General features: G+C 40.9%; 1 protein-coding gene and 1 long non-coding RNA gene across 2 annotated transcripts in view; one reads left to right on the top strand and one right to left on the bottom strand.

Annotated features, from left to right (window-relative positions):
• Positions 1–17080, top strand: part of LOC134875715 (uncharacterized) — a 373215-nt gene that overhangs the window by 40203 nt on the left and 315932 nt on the right. Inside the window, exon 2 of the long non-coding RNA XR_010167265.1 lies at positions 4429–4488. This is a non-coding gene — a long non-coding RNA (uncharacterized LOC134875715). The remainder of the gene's footprint in view (positions 1–4428; positions 4489–17080) is intronic.
• The window catches only part of LOC134875714 (receptor-type tyrosine-protein phosphatase delta-like), a 305785-nt gene that overhangs the window by 51261 nt on the left and 237444 nt on the right, over positions 1–17080 (bottom strand). The window contains 2 exon segments of the mRNA XM_063900319.1: positions 10324–10465; positions 12750–12895. Coding sequence (XP_063756389.1) covers positions 10324–10465; positions 12750–12895 — 288 coding nt within the window.

Below are 17080 nucleotides of genomic sequence, written 5' to 3'. Positions count from 1 at the left end.
TATTTTATACTTTTCATTTAGAACTAAAACTTTAATATTCTTTCATTTGCTCTTAACACATTTTGCTGCAGTTCGTTAACCTAGATTGTTCTATCTTATTTTATGTTACACATACTTAGTTTACTTCTTTCGGCATTTGACTTGCAGCTTTGTCATATATTTTAATGTCTTCAGTATCTTGTTTTGTTGGGGTTGCCTGGAAATTAAGATTTTCTCTGCCAATAACTATGCTGTATTGTTCATATGATAACAAACCTTTGAATCTTTTGAAAATAGACCTGGATTAAATGCACAGAGCAACTATAATTATGACTACTGCCCACATGCCTAGGTATTGTTTCAGGATACAGTGTGTTTCACTGCTGCCTCAACCACACCTGGAACAGTTGAGTAAAATTGAAAGTGTATCTTTCAAATCATGTAGAATGAAAAAAAGAGTATAAAGCATCATTGTTTAGCAAAAATAAGAAATGACACATTGAGGTGTCTGAATTTCCCCTACATGCCCTCAGAGAATCTTAAGTCTGTGTTTATCTCATGGATACATCCCGGTGCTGTTTGGCTCACATGTTTTTCAGTCTGAATAAGATAAGGTTTTCCCCCCCGAGCTTCCTTTGAGCCACACTTCCCAAACACGCCTCCTGGCACCTGCACTGGCTTGATATTGCCTAAGTAATCCAATAATGGAAAACAAAATGCTCAGCACTCTCTTCTAATACCGTGTGGTAAAATGATATTCATCTTCCAGAGATGTTTAAAGGTTCACAGGCCGACTGAACTCTGAGTCAACCTTCACATTATTTTGAAACATGGCGGCTGGACTGATGTGGTTTTTATTAATGTGCAGACTGGAAAATCCCTAATGTAATTATTGCCCTGAGGCCATAGCTCTTCATGTCCCAAATACTGAGATGAACTGATATGAGAAAATATTAAGTAGAAGAGCATGACTGCCTTAAATGTCAAATCTTTTCCGGTTCAGAGTTATTTATCTCTATTACAGTACATTTATGAAGTGGCTAAATTCAATGATTCTGTCACGTGTCCTTTAAGTTTACATGTGTCTTACTTGTGTTTTAAGGCCCCTCCCAGAGAAAAATCAGTAGTTGTTTAACAATCTTTTTCCTAAGAGGCAATGTGATTTAAGATTATAAAAATAACGAGAAAGCAGTTGCCAGTGTACCTGCTAAATGCAAATGTCTACTTTGTTCTTTACCCACTTAAGGGACTCCAGAAAGCTACAGCTTTACTGATATATAGTTTTGCAATTGTCCCCCATTGTACTGTATTTTGTTCGGGGAAAACATTTTGTTTTCATCGCAACTGAAATCAGCCATAAGTGTAGCTGTGCTGAGGAAAATATGCTTTGCTTAATTAGTAGATTCTTCAGGTGCAGAGCACGCTAATGCATATTACTGTGAATGTGCCACAGTTGGCCCAAACACCCTAATTCCAATTTGCTATAATAGTTTCAAGAGGCACAGGCGCACTATAGCACAAAGTGGCATAAAGTCTCACTAAAGCCCGGTCCCTCTAAAAGGTACTTCATTAATTTGTCTAACAAATGCAGTCTCTTTGAAAAAAAAAAAACCACTAAGGGTGAACGAGGGACCATAGTATCCACAACATTTTATTTCACCAGTGTTGACTAAAGGAGGAAAATAGGTATTATGAGATATTTTCAGTGTATTCCTTCTGCTGTGATGATTGGAGTGAAATACAGGAGGAGGAAGGTGAAGCTCTACTAACCTAAGGTTCACGGTTCTCTGTCTCAGTGAAAAATAGCATTGTCTCCCCCTTTGCCCCGCACTGATTGTTTCCTCCATAAATCCCCTTTGAGATTGTATAATTAATTGAATGCTGCTTATTTGTCATTAAAAACCCCTCGCCTAATGCCTGAGATTATGAGGAAACTATTGTAGAGTCAATCTATTAATCATCAGGCTGTTTCTCCCCCAGAAGAACCTTCACACATGAACAATTCAGCCATTCCTCTCTCTGAATGACACTGGAATAGTTTAACTTTAAGTTGGCATACTGATGTCATAGTACATCATGACTTTAAAGTACTCAACGATGTGTTTCCAATAAAACACAGAAATGCAATACTATATTAGTTATTATGTGTTTCTTTGTGAAATCCTTTTTCAGAAAGTGTTTTGCTTTGTTAAAGAGGAGATCTTATGCTAAATTTTAGGTTCATATTGTGTGCCTATACTGCCACATATTTAGATGCTTGACTGTTCAAAAAGCTCTTTATTTTTCTCATACTGCCTGTGCTGCAGCACCTCTTTTTAACCCTCTGTCTGAAACCAGAGCCCAGTGTGCTCTGATTGGTTAACTGGCTGGCCCTGTTGAGATTGATAAACCACTCAGAGATATCCCACCTTCCTTAGCCTATCACGTCCAATGTGTTTGAGTGCCAGCCAATAGAAGCGCAAGTGTTACATAATGAGGTCCCTATGTTCCAGGAGTAAACAAAGGAGTCCAATGTTGGCGTTTCAAGCAGTGGGGGAGTATTTGAAAGAGAAACTTTGGGATTTTAGCTTTTGCAGACCATTGCACAAAAACCTATAGAACACACTACTGGAAATGGAAAACACCCCAAAGCATGATAGGGCCGTTGTTGAGACTTTTGGCTGGAATTTAGAATGACAACCCATATCCAGGCCGGAAAGTAACTTTGAAATGCCTCCCTTCCCTACCATAAACTCTTTTTTTTACAAGTCTCAGCTGGGGCATATTGGCTGATTCGAGCTGGGGGGCATGCTGCAGAGACCTATGCTCTTCTGGCACACCACCCCAACTCTCCCCCGGCCCCGTGTCATTCATAAACATGACGGATTAGCTGTGATATTCCTCCATTTACAACATAAGCAGAGGGAGTTTGAGGAAGAGAATGAAAGCTGAGTGTTAGTGGCGGATGCCCCTCAGGGGTGGTGCTAAAAAGGATGGGTAAAGAGTGAGATGAAAGGGAGAGATGAAGCAGGAAGGGCGTAGAGGGGGCCTAACTCTACAGGCCTGGCTGGGCATGCAGGAAGCCAGACACAAAGCTCCATTTACGCTCAGATGACCCCCCCCACCCACACACACACACACACACACACACACACTTTCCTTGCTCTACAGACTACACGTCAGCTCAGCCAGATGTACTTCTCTAAGTTAGGATCACCTAGGGGGAAGGTGGATTTGGAGAGAGAGATTTTTTCTACCTACAGCATGTCTCTCTCCCACACTGTTGTGTTTTAGTCACTGGCTTCCTCTGAGACTTTAAAAGAAGCTTGATGTTAGAGTCTCTCCCTCAATCCGTCTTTGTCTGTCTCCCGCCTTCTCTGCCTTCTGTCCCGCTCCCCTCCCCTCTTAAGGATTTCACTTTGCATATTCCATTTGCTGGTTGTTACCTTGAGCAATGATTCAATTTACTTCAGGAAACAGCGTCCCATTTATTCAGAGTTGGGGAAAGAAAGAAAAAAAACTTCTGCTCCTGTCATCTTATCTGCATCAGCAATTCTTCTGTTAATATTAGTAATATTCAAAGGAAGAGAGGGGGGGGGGACTATTTGACAATACTTTGAGCTGTTTGCCAACAAAAATGGATGTTAGTTACTCAACTCTTCTTTTTTTTATCACTTTTTCTTCCATCAACCCTCATCTGATCCTCCTGAGTGCATTAAACATTCCCACATAAAGAGGACGAGGCAGGGAATATACAAACATGCACACACTACCTTCTCCTCAGAGACCCCCCCCTGTCACTTTGAAGCATATTCAGCGAGACATCTGCTCTGCTCTAATGTTTCACTACGTGGTATATTCATCCTCTTTCCGCCCACTCGGGATGACTTTATGATGAGTGAGTCAAAGTTTAACAACGTTTATGTTTGTGCATTCACATTTATAGTAAAATCTGCCTAAATGTAATAAAATACTTTAATTCAAGTACTGTGCTTGGGTAAGTTGTTGTAGTACTTAATATTTCAATTGTATGCTACTCATTTCGGAGACTAATATGGTATGATTAACTGCACTACATGTATCTGACAGCTTTAGTTACCTTACAGATTCATAATGTTGGCGAATACAACATTTAAATCTACTTGGAAATAAACTATAACATGATTATGGGTTAAAATATCAGGCAGCAGCAGGATAAACTTAAAATTAGCTCCGATCTTTATCAGCTTTGATGGTTAGATAATCATAATCCAGTCATTCCATATGATTCTGAAATGGGCCATTATACACGGGGAATGCTTTTAATTGATGTGTGTAAAGTACATTTTGATGCTAATACTTTTACTCAACTAAGATTTGGAATGCAGCGCTTTTTTTGTAGCACTACATTTAAAATGTAGTATTGCCTCTGTTTGACTACTTCTTCCACCACTGCTGTCAAGGGTGATAATATCTTCTTTTTTTTTTCAGGGAGGCTGATAATGGCCAGAAGCTGGAGTCAGCGGGGGTTGAGAGCGGATCAGCTACCAGGTGAGTCCCCCCGATCAGGGCATAAGGCAAAACTGTGAGGCACTGCGTCGCTTCATTAACCTTCATGTACCGTATACTCAGAAAGTGGCGGGGCTGTTTGATCAAACGGCCGTTTCTAATACTTTGGCTTTGATTGTCGCTTGTGCATCTACAGAAAATCTGTTGTGTGCCTTTGGAAGTGTGTATTACTTTACTAGCAATATGCTTTCCCACAATCCTCTGAGTTTTAAGCACTTCAAGCATGACCCAGCCGGATTTCTCTTTGGGTCATGGCCTGGAAATCTTGAATTGGAACATGGTATATTCAGAACGAGGCGAGTACTCTGGGAGACTCGCCGTATAAATGTCTGCGGAAACCCACTTTATGCAAGTTTGTCTGAGAAACCTTGATGCAGCCATTTCAATCATTGATAGAGCTAACAGCTTGCTACAGGAGAGTATAGAGATTATTCATGCTGGCTGACATCCTGCAGAGAAGGACCTCTCAAAGAGCTCCAATGGAGGACTGGGTTATATCAGGCCTCTCAAAATTATCCTTGAACAGAACTGGGGGAACAATGGGTGTCACAGTAGGAAGTGGGTGGCAGTTTTTCGTACTGGAAATTATTATATCAATGCCGCACGTGATGTACATTTCTGTCCGCCTTTCCTTTCATGCAGCCATAAAACATCTACTGCTCAAGTCTGCTGTACTGAATGAAATAACGTATAGACGACTAATTACTCACAGAAATCAACAACATCACGTTCTCCTCAGTCCAAAGTTGTTTGCTTGTAATTAGCGAGCAGCCTCGCGCGGCTTGAAAAAGTTTTCTGGAGATCATTAGAAGCATTAAGGATGACCCTGCAGTGCCCAATTAATCTGGCAGAAAATGACTTTTGAGTGCAGCTAAGATCAAAGCTGCTAACATCAACACCCCCCACTACCTGGCTCATATTTACTCACTCCTGTTTATGACCTTGTGTCAAGTCCTGCCAATAGAATATTTGTTATTTTTCTCCCATATTATGTGAGAACTAAATACATTTTATCAAGCTAAGATTATGAATAACACCTTTGATGTTATGATCCAGCATGTAAGCAAACTAAAATTTGCATTTAATGCACAAATACCGCCTGAAATGGTTAGGTTGGGCAAATAAACAGAAGGATCCAAGTTTTCTTCATGATATTTGCTGTGCGTGTGTAGGTCTACAGATGTGAAAAACAATTTGCATTTTTAGATCACTCATCATCTAATTATGCAGTGTAAGGTCACTGTGGAGAACATGTGAGGGAAACCAAAAACAAACAAACAGAAAAAAGCACATCTCTCATTTGTCTGAATCGATAATTAATAATTCAGCAGGCTGTGTTACTTGCATTGAAACAAATACGCAGAGTTATCTATCATGTTCAGTGTACAGTGTGAGCCTCTGTGCTCCAGCAGATGTTTTCTCACACACGATGCAGACTGTAAAGTCCAACATCCATCTTGTTGGCAGCGCTCGGGCCTTAAATCATCTTGCATACCATACAGATACCGATTGGCTCGCGAGATTAACCACGCAGTAATGTGTACGACTGTGTAGGGATGATTTTTTTTTTTCTCTTAGAAGAGATCAATTTCTGCAACGACAGTCAGCGTCATCTTTTTAATTACAATAACGAATAACTTGTCATCATGTGCTCCATTTTTGTGACGATGTATGAGAGTGTGAAGTTGAAAGTAGAATCAAGTCAGTATTGGCCAAATCCCAAGCAATAACTCTACCTGTGGATAATGTGTTCAACATCTAATGAATATGAAGACAATTGATGGTTGCAGAGGTGAGAAAGGAAAAGCTTGTTGGTTTCTGTGAAAATATGCTGCAAATAACTATAAATTAGAGGATTTCACATTAAAACACTTACTGTACAAACTACTAGCTGCTGAAACATCAATTCATAGTGACACTGACACCTACAAACTGTTAGAGGCATAATCAACTCCTAGTGGACCCATCAGAGCTAGAATTCTTGTCCAATAACTCAAGAATATGTTTTATATGTAAAATAGCGACGCAAAGTTTTACAGCACCATATTTGGAGGAAAAATGTATTTTCCTATCAGAATGGAGTTCATTGTGGATTGGCAATCTCTACAGCTGCTGCCAGTACAGCAGAGAGTTGTGTGTTAGCTTTTGGCCTTCTGCAGTAACTTAAACAATGGATGCCTGCTTCAGCCCCAGCATCCTTTGCTCCAACAGTCCGAGACAGCTGACACAGCATTTATCTTGCTGAGCAATTTAAGCATGCAGATCAGCTTTTGTCCATCCCTCACTCTTCACTTATTAGATTGAAAACATTACACATACAGAATATGGTGCCCGGATTAAAAAGCAATGGTGAAGAACGAACATTAAGGTGCATTTTAAAATGATCAGTCTTGTATGGGGTTGTATCTGCAGCAGGTTTACGCTGAAAAGCATCTTGAATCGAGGAGGCTGGGAATATAAATCCAGCGGCTTTTGGTGTCTCTTAGCAAGGGTTGGAAGCGTTTTTCACCTGACAATGACAAAGAGCCGGGTGCATGCATTGTCTATGAATAATCACTGATCACCGAGCAGCCTTTTCATCGTATGTGGAGAGATCTGTCTCAGCTACACGGCTCTGACCGAGCCACTGCACCATTCCTTACAAATGGAAATGATGCCTTCTGTTTTTCCGTCACAGGAGAGCGGCTTCCCATTTTCCGCTCCCACTGTCAAGTTGTGCACAGCTGCATAAGTTTGCAAGCTTGTGTGTGGGGCACAGGAAATGGCTGTTGACAGCATAATGGGAGTGTGAGGATGCAATATAAATCCTTAATCATGCCTGAATCATGAACTGCAGCACTCACATCCACACATCGTTCTGCTGGAACAACTGCGAGCAGAGAGTCTCACCCCGGGAAGGTGTTATAGCTAAATTTTTCAGGTATTCTTTTTCAGTTAAAAAGTGTGCAAAGGAAATCAAACGGCACTAACGGCAGATATTCTTATCCGAGGCTCTCCATGGTGCAATATCATATTCATACATGATATCAAATTCCATTTCCATTAAAATAACATTCCTGTCATGGTGACCAAAATATGCCTTTCCTGTCATTTTCCATTCTTATGAACAAATCAAGACGAAATTAATTCGAAGACACGAGTCACATATGAGTTGGGTCATCTCGTAGTTAATCAAAACAGAGGGCGGAGAAAAAAAAGTGCAGGAAGGAAACCCTCAGCTCATGTAAATTTGATTCGGAACATCATTACGTTTCAGGGTTCGCTTTTCATGCAAATCTCTTCCCTAAGCTTGGAAGTTCATTACTAATGGCACTTCCCATCAAGTTAGAGACCCATCCGAATGCTAATATCCCCCTTGTACTTTGGATTTGTCACCTCGAGTCCCCCTCTCCTCATAGCATGGCAATTACAACAATGTGCTTTTCGTTGGTGGAATTAGGCGTCCCCCCCTGTGGCGAGCTTTCCACAGCAGATGCTTTGCAGTCGTTTGCACGGACCATTGGAGCCCAAATGAACTAAACAAACAGTCACTTTATATGTATTAGGGCTGGTGTAGTAACACTTTGTTTGCTTATTTATTTATCTATACATCTATACAATCCTGCATCACTCACAAAGTTTATTACTACTAAAAGAACCAAAGGAAGAGACAAATATTTTGCTGCTCATGGTGACCAAGACTTTAAAAATGTGCAGTTTAATTTTTCAAGCTGCAGTTTATGTCATGTGGAAGGATGAGAAAACCAGCATGGTGTGTTTTCTGTACAGTAGGAATAGTTTTGGAAGGAAGGAGCTTTTTGGTCTCCTGAATAATTCATAATTCTTTATTCAGGTAACCTCAAGTTACCCGTACAGTAACAACGCAGCAAGCTTCCTGAAAGTCATCCTTACTTTGGGTTTATGAATAAAGGACAAACTTGATTTGGATGTATTTTAGTCGTCTACGACTTGAAGTTATATCTGTTGAACTAATGACATAGTTTACTTGAGTTCACTCCATTATAATAAGTCTTTATTATCGCTGGCCAGCGTTGTGGCATCAGTATCTATTTGGTTGTATACGTTATTCATCTTCCTTTCCTTTCATGTTGTGACTGCTATCACTGCTTAACGTAATTAAATAAAGTAATTTTATTCATTATTTGAGGCACAGCTATCAGTGTGTAGCAATACATTTCCTCTGTCAAACCCACCAGACTTCAGACATCTGGGAATTTACATAACTTTAAATGTCAATGCACAAACTGGGTATAGACAAATCCCTTTGTGTCATAGCAAGTGGGGACACAGTGAACGAAACATATATAACTTAGAAATCTTGCAGGTTATTAACTAATCACTCACAATTCCTACATGTAGGGTTTATATATATCCACCAGAGGCGATACGAGGACAGGGAGCTCACCCTTTTTAGTCGCACAGGAGTCAGAAAAACAAAAAGCTTTTCCCTGTCTTTCCATTTTTTTTGTGTGTGTGTCTGAGATAGGTCTCTACTCACCTTCAATACATTGATGAGTAAGGAGAGTGAGCAGAAGAGCAAAATGGAAAATGGTAATAAACATGCTAATGCTTGGCCGCACGGTTCCAGGAAGAACTGATTCTGCTTCTATACCTCCAATGTGTGTGTGTTTTTGTGTCAGAGATAGATCCTGAGCAAGAGTGAATGAGAAGAGAAAACTGTGCACAATATTGCATGTGAGACACACACACACACACACACACACACACACACACACACACACACACACACACACACACACACACACACAGTCTGTGCTCAGAGTAAACAGCAGAGAGCTGCATGAGAACGTGCCACCTTTCTCTTTCAATCTGCCTCTGGAGACAGTGCAAAGGGCCCTTTGTTGGCTCATTGGTGAGATAAGAAGCAGGGGAAGGGGAGAGGAGAGTGGCGGAGCCAGCTTTTTTTTTTCTATAGGATGGAAGCTCCCCTCTCAATAGAAACTCATTTGCCATGTTGTGTAATTGTGGCACATAATGGTGCACACCTCATTCATGCAGCCCAAGGCTTTTCTCTAAAGCCATTTTCTCTTTTCACAGCCGAACAAGTGGTGTTTCAGAGAGATATTACTCAGCCTTTTGAGCTCAGGGCCACCACATATCTGCCTTTGAATGGAATGTTGTGTGTAATCAAGATAAAAATTTAGCTCAGTGCATATTATAAAAGAGGCACTGTCAACCAACTTGATATTTGTCATTTGACTTTTATTCCCTTTGCTCTCTGGAAATAAACAGAGGAGCTGACCTTTTCTGCCTGGCTGTTACACATGTTTGTGTAGCTCTTCCGGTCACTGAAAGTTGCTGGCATCCAAGCAACTGGCAGCTAGTATAGCACCATACACAATATTATGCTTGTTAATCACATGAGAATACACTGCATGGCCTAAAGAATATCAAAGCTGAAGTGCAGAGATGAAAAATGACTGATTTGAAAATTATTGCTGAGCTTTTCCATTAAACCACCGCGGGCTAGGAATGGATTGCTATTTGCATAATTTAACTGGCATCTTAATTATTGTGTCAGGAATCTGTATGCAAATGACTTAAGTCACTTGGAAACGGAAACTTACTTGGCTAAATAGCTAATGGACTAAATCTTATCAAGTTAGGATACACAACGTGAGCGTAACCACAGTCTCTAATTGGGTTTGACTGTGCAGTGTGGCGGAAAGAAACAAAGAAGAGAGGACAAGACAAACAGAAAACAAGTCCATGCAAACTTACCTGTGCTATCTGGGGGAAAAGGGGAATGTTAGTGGTGTGTGTTTAGTCTTTTTCGGGTGTCTGAGGAGGACCTACCACGTAAAACAGTGAGTCTGGTGGTAGCGCTCGTCTCTCCAACACTGTTGGAGGCAACGCATTCGTATATGGCTTCATCTCGGGGCGTGCGTAAAGGCTGAATTCTTAGCACTGAACCAGAACCATCGTCGAACTCTATCACCTGCAGGTGCGAGAGATACGATATGTTACAGGAGATTTTATGGCTCACAATGAGCGGGGGACCTTTCGCAGCGAGAAAGAGAGACAACAGACAACACTATCGAGGACATTTGGCTAACAACACTGATGAGGACTGACATGATGTACTTCCTATCACAGAAAGAAAAACTGCTCCAAACTTATATTAAACCTCCTAAATCGGTGTTAATTTGTAAATATCATGGTGCAAAAATGAGCATATTTGATTTAAAAATAATGATCTTTAATCTTTTAGTCGTATGTTCAGTTATGTGTTCAAACATGCTGTTTTTTTTGGTGAATTTCTCTTAAACTTTTAACCATCTAGGAATTTCTTCATTAACTTTTTTAATAATCGATGTGGCTGACTAACTTTAAGAATGGGAATTTTTACTTTCTTTTCGGTCCAAACTTTTGCTCTTATTTTCCATTTTCGAGTGAGATTAAAATCTGAATGTGTCCCACTCTTAAAGTTATCCTTAGATCCCTGGAAAATGCATCACATTGGATTGGTGTCGATGGGACAGAAACAAGCACAAACAGTTAAAGGTGGCTTGATAAACGATTACGGACAGCTGTACCATGAGGTGAGATAGGGCTGCTCGATTATGGCTAGAATTAATATTTACATTATATTCCATCAAAATTGGCATCAAGGTTATTCAACTGGATTACTTATTGACTAAGGACACATTTCAAAGGTGACACTTAAATCTGGTGCACTTTGAGGGGGAAAATAAGATTCTAGACCTCTGCAGTGCATTTTCAGACACATTGCTTGTATCTATATTAACGGTGATGACATGGCAAACATGTCACACCCACACATTTATTTTCTAATGGGACTGGATTTGAGTTACAAGACGGGTCTTTCCCGACTTAAATACAGAGTACACCACATTATAATAAAGGGGTGTTTTGGAACTAGAACATAATTTGAAATTGATTGCGGCACAATAGTTTTTTTGTCTTCAACTGTAACTTAACATTTAGCCAAAATGATAATTGACAATTTAATCGCCCAGCCCTAAGGTGAGATAGTGGTACAAAGACAGGACCGACTGTATTGGACGAACGACACATAAAATGTTTACATACAGGTGTTTGTTGTAGCTTATTCAGCTATTTTGGCATGCTACATGTATACTCACTGATTTAGAAAGCCCTGTGTCATAACTCAATTTTTTTTTTTTAAGCATAGAGGTAGATTTCAATACAGATAGGCCTAAGACCTCCAGTTCTCTCACACTCGCACACACGCACACACACGCTCAGAGGCCTACAAACATTTTTTACAGTTCACCAAATATCTGTGCATGTTTTATTCAACAATACATTTCAACATTTCATTGGCCAAGCTATAGCGGTGTTTGCGGTGAAGCTGACAGCAAGTAATGGTAAAGAACAGCCTCCTTTCTTATCTAAAGCAGCAGAATTAGAAAGGAAGTTGTGACACTTTCAAAAGGAAATGGGTTTTTGTTAGATGAGGTGGTAGTCATGAAATGGCGGCAGCCGGCAAACACTGTGAGGCAATGAGAGAATGGAACAAGCGTGTTAGCATTCAGCTCTACGTGCTATGAAGACGCGATGAACTCTGATAAGATTAGATTTCTGTGGGCATGAGACACCAAGAAGATGCGGGAAGAGGTCTCAAAGCTCCGTTAAGCCATTGCTGCTGTGCAGAAGCAAGAAAATAAATGCATCTACAGCAAAGGGGGGAGAGTGACACCATGATAGTCCCGAGGACTGACACAGAAATTAATAGAAATCTTATCAGTGCTCTGCGATGATGTGTTATTTCTCATGGGTATTGAGCCCAAGTGCAGATTAAAGCTGACCAGAAATCAAAGCTTCAGCCAAAATGGGTAGGGTAGGACATGCATTAAGATAAGGCTGCCACAAAGCAAAAGGATATTCGGATGTGAAAGCGCTACTTTCACTTTACATAACGCTGGCAAATGTGGCGTGATGCTAATGTAGGTATCTGGGTCACACCACAAGTCTTTTTTTTTTTTCTGTCCATTTGCTCTTTTCTTGTCTTTCATTTAATTACAAATATGTCCCCAGATATTTTGTGTACTCGCTCATTAAAAGTCATGCATGTTTAAAAGCCTGGCCAGCATGGTAATTAGAGGCTGCTAATGCGTGGTGGCAAGTCGGGGTGGAAGCAAGCTTTGCGCTATGGATTATGTGCGAGCACAGCCAAAAGCAGTGCTGAAGCATTCCCATTTGTCGAGCATTTTACATCAGAACAATAGACCTAATACCTCAAATCTCTGGTTGCTGACTTTCTTCCCCTTCTTGTTCCACACAATCTTCGGCCGTGGATCTCCGGTAGCTTGGCAGATGAAGGATGCCACGCCTCCTTGCACGCCTGTTTGGTCATTGGGGGTTCTTAAAAACTTTGGTGGTGCTGAAAAGACAGAACAAGAAAAGAATAACAGTGAGTGATTAGCTAGCGTTGCAGACAGAGCAATTCATCTCTCTTATCGAGACAGAAGTAACAAAGTTTCAGGTTTCAGCATGTGGCTGTCGAGAGGATTGTCTTTTGGAGGTCAGACATTGTTCAGACTTTATTTAGGAAACCGAGGATAAGGGGTTTAGATCAGCAGGTAAAGGACAGAGTGCATTTTATTCCCAGTATTTCTATGTAACTCAGAAATTTCCTCTCCAGGATAACTAAGACTTTATAGGGAGTTTTAACAATTCTTTCCGATAAAAGGACACCTTGTGTTGAAATCAATCAGTTGAAGAAGGTTTGAAAGATGTGGTAACAACTTCCCTTTGATGGTAAAGAGGATATTGGTCCTCATGGGACACTGGCCCAAAACAAAGTCTATTAAGAAAGCTTTAAAATACATTTTCAGTTTATTTTTAAACATTCGTTTGAACTTAGGTTTGCTTCGTTATAATTTGTATGAAAAGATGATTGTCCGTGGACTGTGTCATCCACATAAGTCATTTTTTTACATCATACATGCTCTTTCACTGGACAATAATCACGTGGCCTTCCAGTGTTTTCTAATAACACAGGCTTAGATTTTCCAAACTGTTGCAGAGGAACAGCAGCTTGTGTACTGGTTCAGTAGCAGACAACACTGATCTGTAGAAACCCATCACTCGGAACGAGGACTGGGCCACACACAAAGGAGACACGCACCTGATGATAAGTTGCTTGAAACGCGCGCTCTGTTCTCCTAATTGGTCCCTCAATTCAGCACAACAAGTCAAGTGTAAAAGCAATGAGGATAAAAAATGCTAAAAATGCAGTTGAGTTGAGGTGAAAGAATAGCAACGTGGAACAGTGTTGGCTTTGTTTGGACACAGACTTTCCCATGGAGGTTTAACAACAATGTACAATACAGTTAGTTCTGATTTGATCTGTGAGCACTGAAGAGAGCATCAACACTGAGAAGGACAGTTTGTCGACTTTGTCAACTATTCAACAATCCACAATCAGGAATTAAGTTCTGTTTAGTCTTTTTTCCCCTCCAGGGAAATCAGTTTCTGGTCATGAGCTTGAAACCGAATAAAAAGACATGAAAGTGATTAGTAATCAAAGGAAACCGTCTCTCCCTGATGAGATTTTTTGATTTGGAGATTTACATTCCAGCTTTATCATTATGATCAAGGCTGATTTCAATAGCAAATTCATAGTGCTAACTCTGACCCCCCTTGTATTCCCCTCTGTGGCTCGAGTGGCAGCGTCAGTGGGAGGTGTGGCTCCATCTGTCCCCCTGCGGAGCAACTGTTTGCCTTTTATCAATCACTTGAGCAGGCGATTAGTGGCCACACAGCTGCAGTAATGCCAACCATCTGAATCACCTCATCTGTGAGTGTGAAAATGTGTGATTGTGCTTTTTCACTGCCCATGTGCTGTCTGATTTTCCCTCCCAGCAGAGAGGCATTAACCTGCAGGATTCATGGAGAGGTGACATAAGTGTGTGCTAAATGTGTGGTCAGCGATCAAAAAGGGTTGGACAGATAAACAGGCAAGCAGCTTGGCTTCCACCGGGTAAATGAATCTGGAATATCACCTGATTGCCTCATGCTATGCACACACACATTATCAAACACACACACACACACACACACACACAACACACAAACACCTCAGAGACACCCTCTCATTCAGTGGCTGACAGATCCGACAGGTGGTACGCAGAGTTGACACCGTGTAATTTGTACATGGCAAAAAGCACCATTATATCTGCGTTTGCACCTTATCTCATTGACTTTGCCGGGGTGTGGCGCATGCTGGCGCCCAGCCAAGAGGGTGCTGATGGGTAATTGATATGCTATTGGGGCTGTTTTCGCTCCGGGGCCATTCATTATGGCTCGCTGCGCCGCCCTACGCCGGCTGTGATAGACTGCGAGGACATGTAGGGGAGATCAGCCCTGGAGGTGAGGGGAGGAGTGCAGGAGGGGGGGGGGAATCATCGCACAATGGGGAGTGATTGAGGCGTGACATGGAGGTAATGGTGTTTTCACAGACATGGCTGCTGATAGCACCATCATACCCCCATTTTAGGTGCGCCGCTGACAAACATCCATTTTGGTAGACTCATGTATGGCTCCAGGTAGACAGAAGCTGATTGAAACCTGTGTTTTCTCCGAATAATGCCGCAACTACAACCTTGACAGCAATCAAAGCGATGTGCTCTATGAACAAACGCTGTGCACAACCACGCACTGTGAAGACGACCTCTGATTTTGCAATGATCTTGTTGATCACCGCAGCCATTACACAAAAGCTTCTGTAATAAGATAGGGGAACAATTTATCTGCAGTCATGTTACTCTCAGACAAAATCATTTACCGTAATTTCCGGACTATAAGCCGCTACTTTTTGCACAAGCTTTGAACCCTGCGGCTTATAGTCCGGTGCGGCTTTTCTATGGATTTTTCATGATTTTTGTGATATCGTAAGAGGTTTTGTTTTGGTTTGTTCCGCTGTTGTACGGCACTACTTTGTCTGGCGGAAGGGCATGTGATCAGACACACAGTCACGGGGGAAAAGAGTGGTATGTTGGTCACAAGTCCGTCCGCCAGGCAAAGTAGTGCCGTACGAATTAGCGCGAAACACTGAAGAAGAGGACTTTGGTGGTTTTAGTGCGCAGGAAGAAGACAAAGATGGCGATGAATGACTGTCTTTTCTTCTTGTTAAAGCCGTGTTACTGCACCTTAGCCCACCTTAGGCCGATAATATTTTTCTGGTGTGCTGTAGGTTATTGTTATACAGTACATTTGTTACTCATTTAAACAGCACAGTACATGTTTCATACTTGTAATTACCGGTACTTGTACATATACGTAAAATGTTATGCAAATATGTACCGTTAACTTGTTTTTCAAAATGTTAATAAAAGGGATGTGTTCCCAAACAGCCATCTCTTTTCTGACAATCCCCTTTGTGCACATTCTCTTACATATGGTAATTAAACATTGAAACACCAGCGGCTTTTAGTCCGGTGCGGCTAATGTATGAACAAAACAGGATTTCCCCCTAATTTTAGCTTGTGCGGCTAATATTCAGGTGTGCCTTGTAGTCCGGAAAATACGATTAGTTAAGTGTTTGCACACTACTGTTTCGCCTTTGTAAAGAGTCTCTTTAGAAAGCTGTTACCTCTGCTGCATCTCCTTTGAGAGGTAGCCATGAATGAATACCAGGGTTAGCTACCCTAATCCAGCACTAAGCTATCCGAAACAATAATATTGGAAGCCTTCAATAATGTAAGGAGAACATACATATAACATGACATTTTATTCTTGTAGCTATTACTTAAACTTGTGTTTGTTTTCACCACTTTAGAGTCTAATTATTGAGCAATGCTTGAACACTGGGGCATCTATTTTCCTAAGTTCATATTTTACTCTTGAATATCACAACAATTTGTTCAACAACAACTCCAGGATCAATCTCTTTAATATGCAAACGTTTAACAGAATAGTTTGCTTGCAGAGTAAGTATTCATTTCTGATCAGGACCACCTTTCTATAATGTCAGGTTTGTCCAAAACAAAGCCATTGATACCAGATGTTAATGTGCAAATGGAAATGGTCTTCTTAATCAAAAGCATATTTTTAAAGAGGCCCAATTCTGGTGAACTTAAAGTACCTGTTGCAGGGAAACATTAAAGATCGAGTGGACTGTGGAAGTGAGACTAATGATTTCATATCTTTCTATCGTCATGCTGAACTAAGAGGATATTTGGGTTCAAAGAGTCTGTCGGATATGCATTCATTACAAGTTTGTTTGATATTGGCTTAACTCGCAGCCAAACATTGCATTAAACGACTGTTCTGAAACAGATCAGAGATTCATTCATAATGGCAAAAACATTTCAAGTCATCAGAGCTCCACTATAGACTAAAGTTGGATCTGCCAAGCCATTAAAGAGCATGAATCAAAGAGTGGAGAAGAGAACATTAATAAACCCACTTTCAGTTTGAACTTCTATTCGGCACAGACAGCGGTCTAAGGCGGCTCGGTTTTCACAATTATACTGACTGACATATTCAATTTCATTTGCATGAAAAGGGCCATTTCCTCTCTGAATCTTTAACTTGCAGGGTGAGGTGGGGTTGTGGAGGGCGA

This window comes from Eleginops maclovinus, chromosome 14 (assembly GCF_036324505.1).
Source record: "Eleginops maclovinus isolate JMC-PN-2008 ecotype Puerto Natales chromosome 14, JC_Emac_rtc_rv5, whole genome shotgun sequence".
Taxonomy (NCBI): domain Eukaryota; kingdom Metazoa; phylum Chordata; class Actinopteri; order Perciformes; family Eleginopidae; genus Eleginops; species Eleginops maclovinus.
The sequence above is the reverse complement of the archived record's forward strand: the minus strand, read 5'-3'. Positions and strand labels throughout refer to the sequence as shown.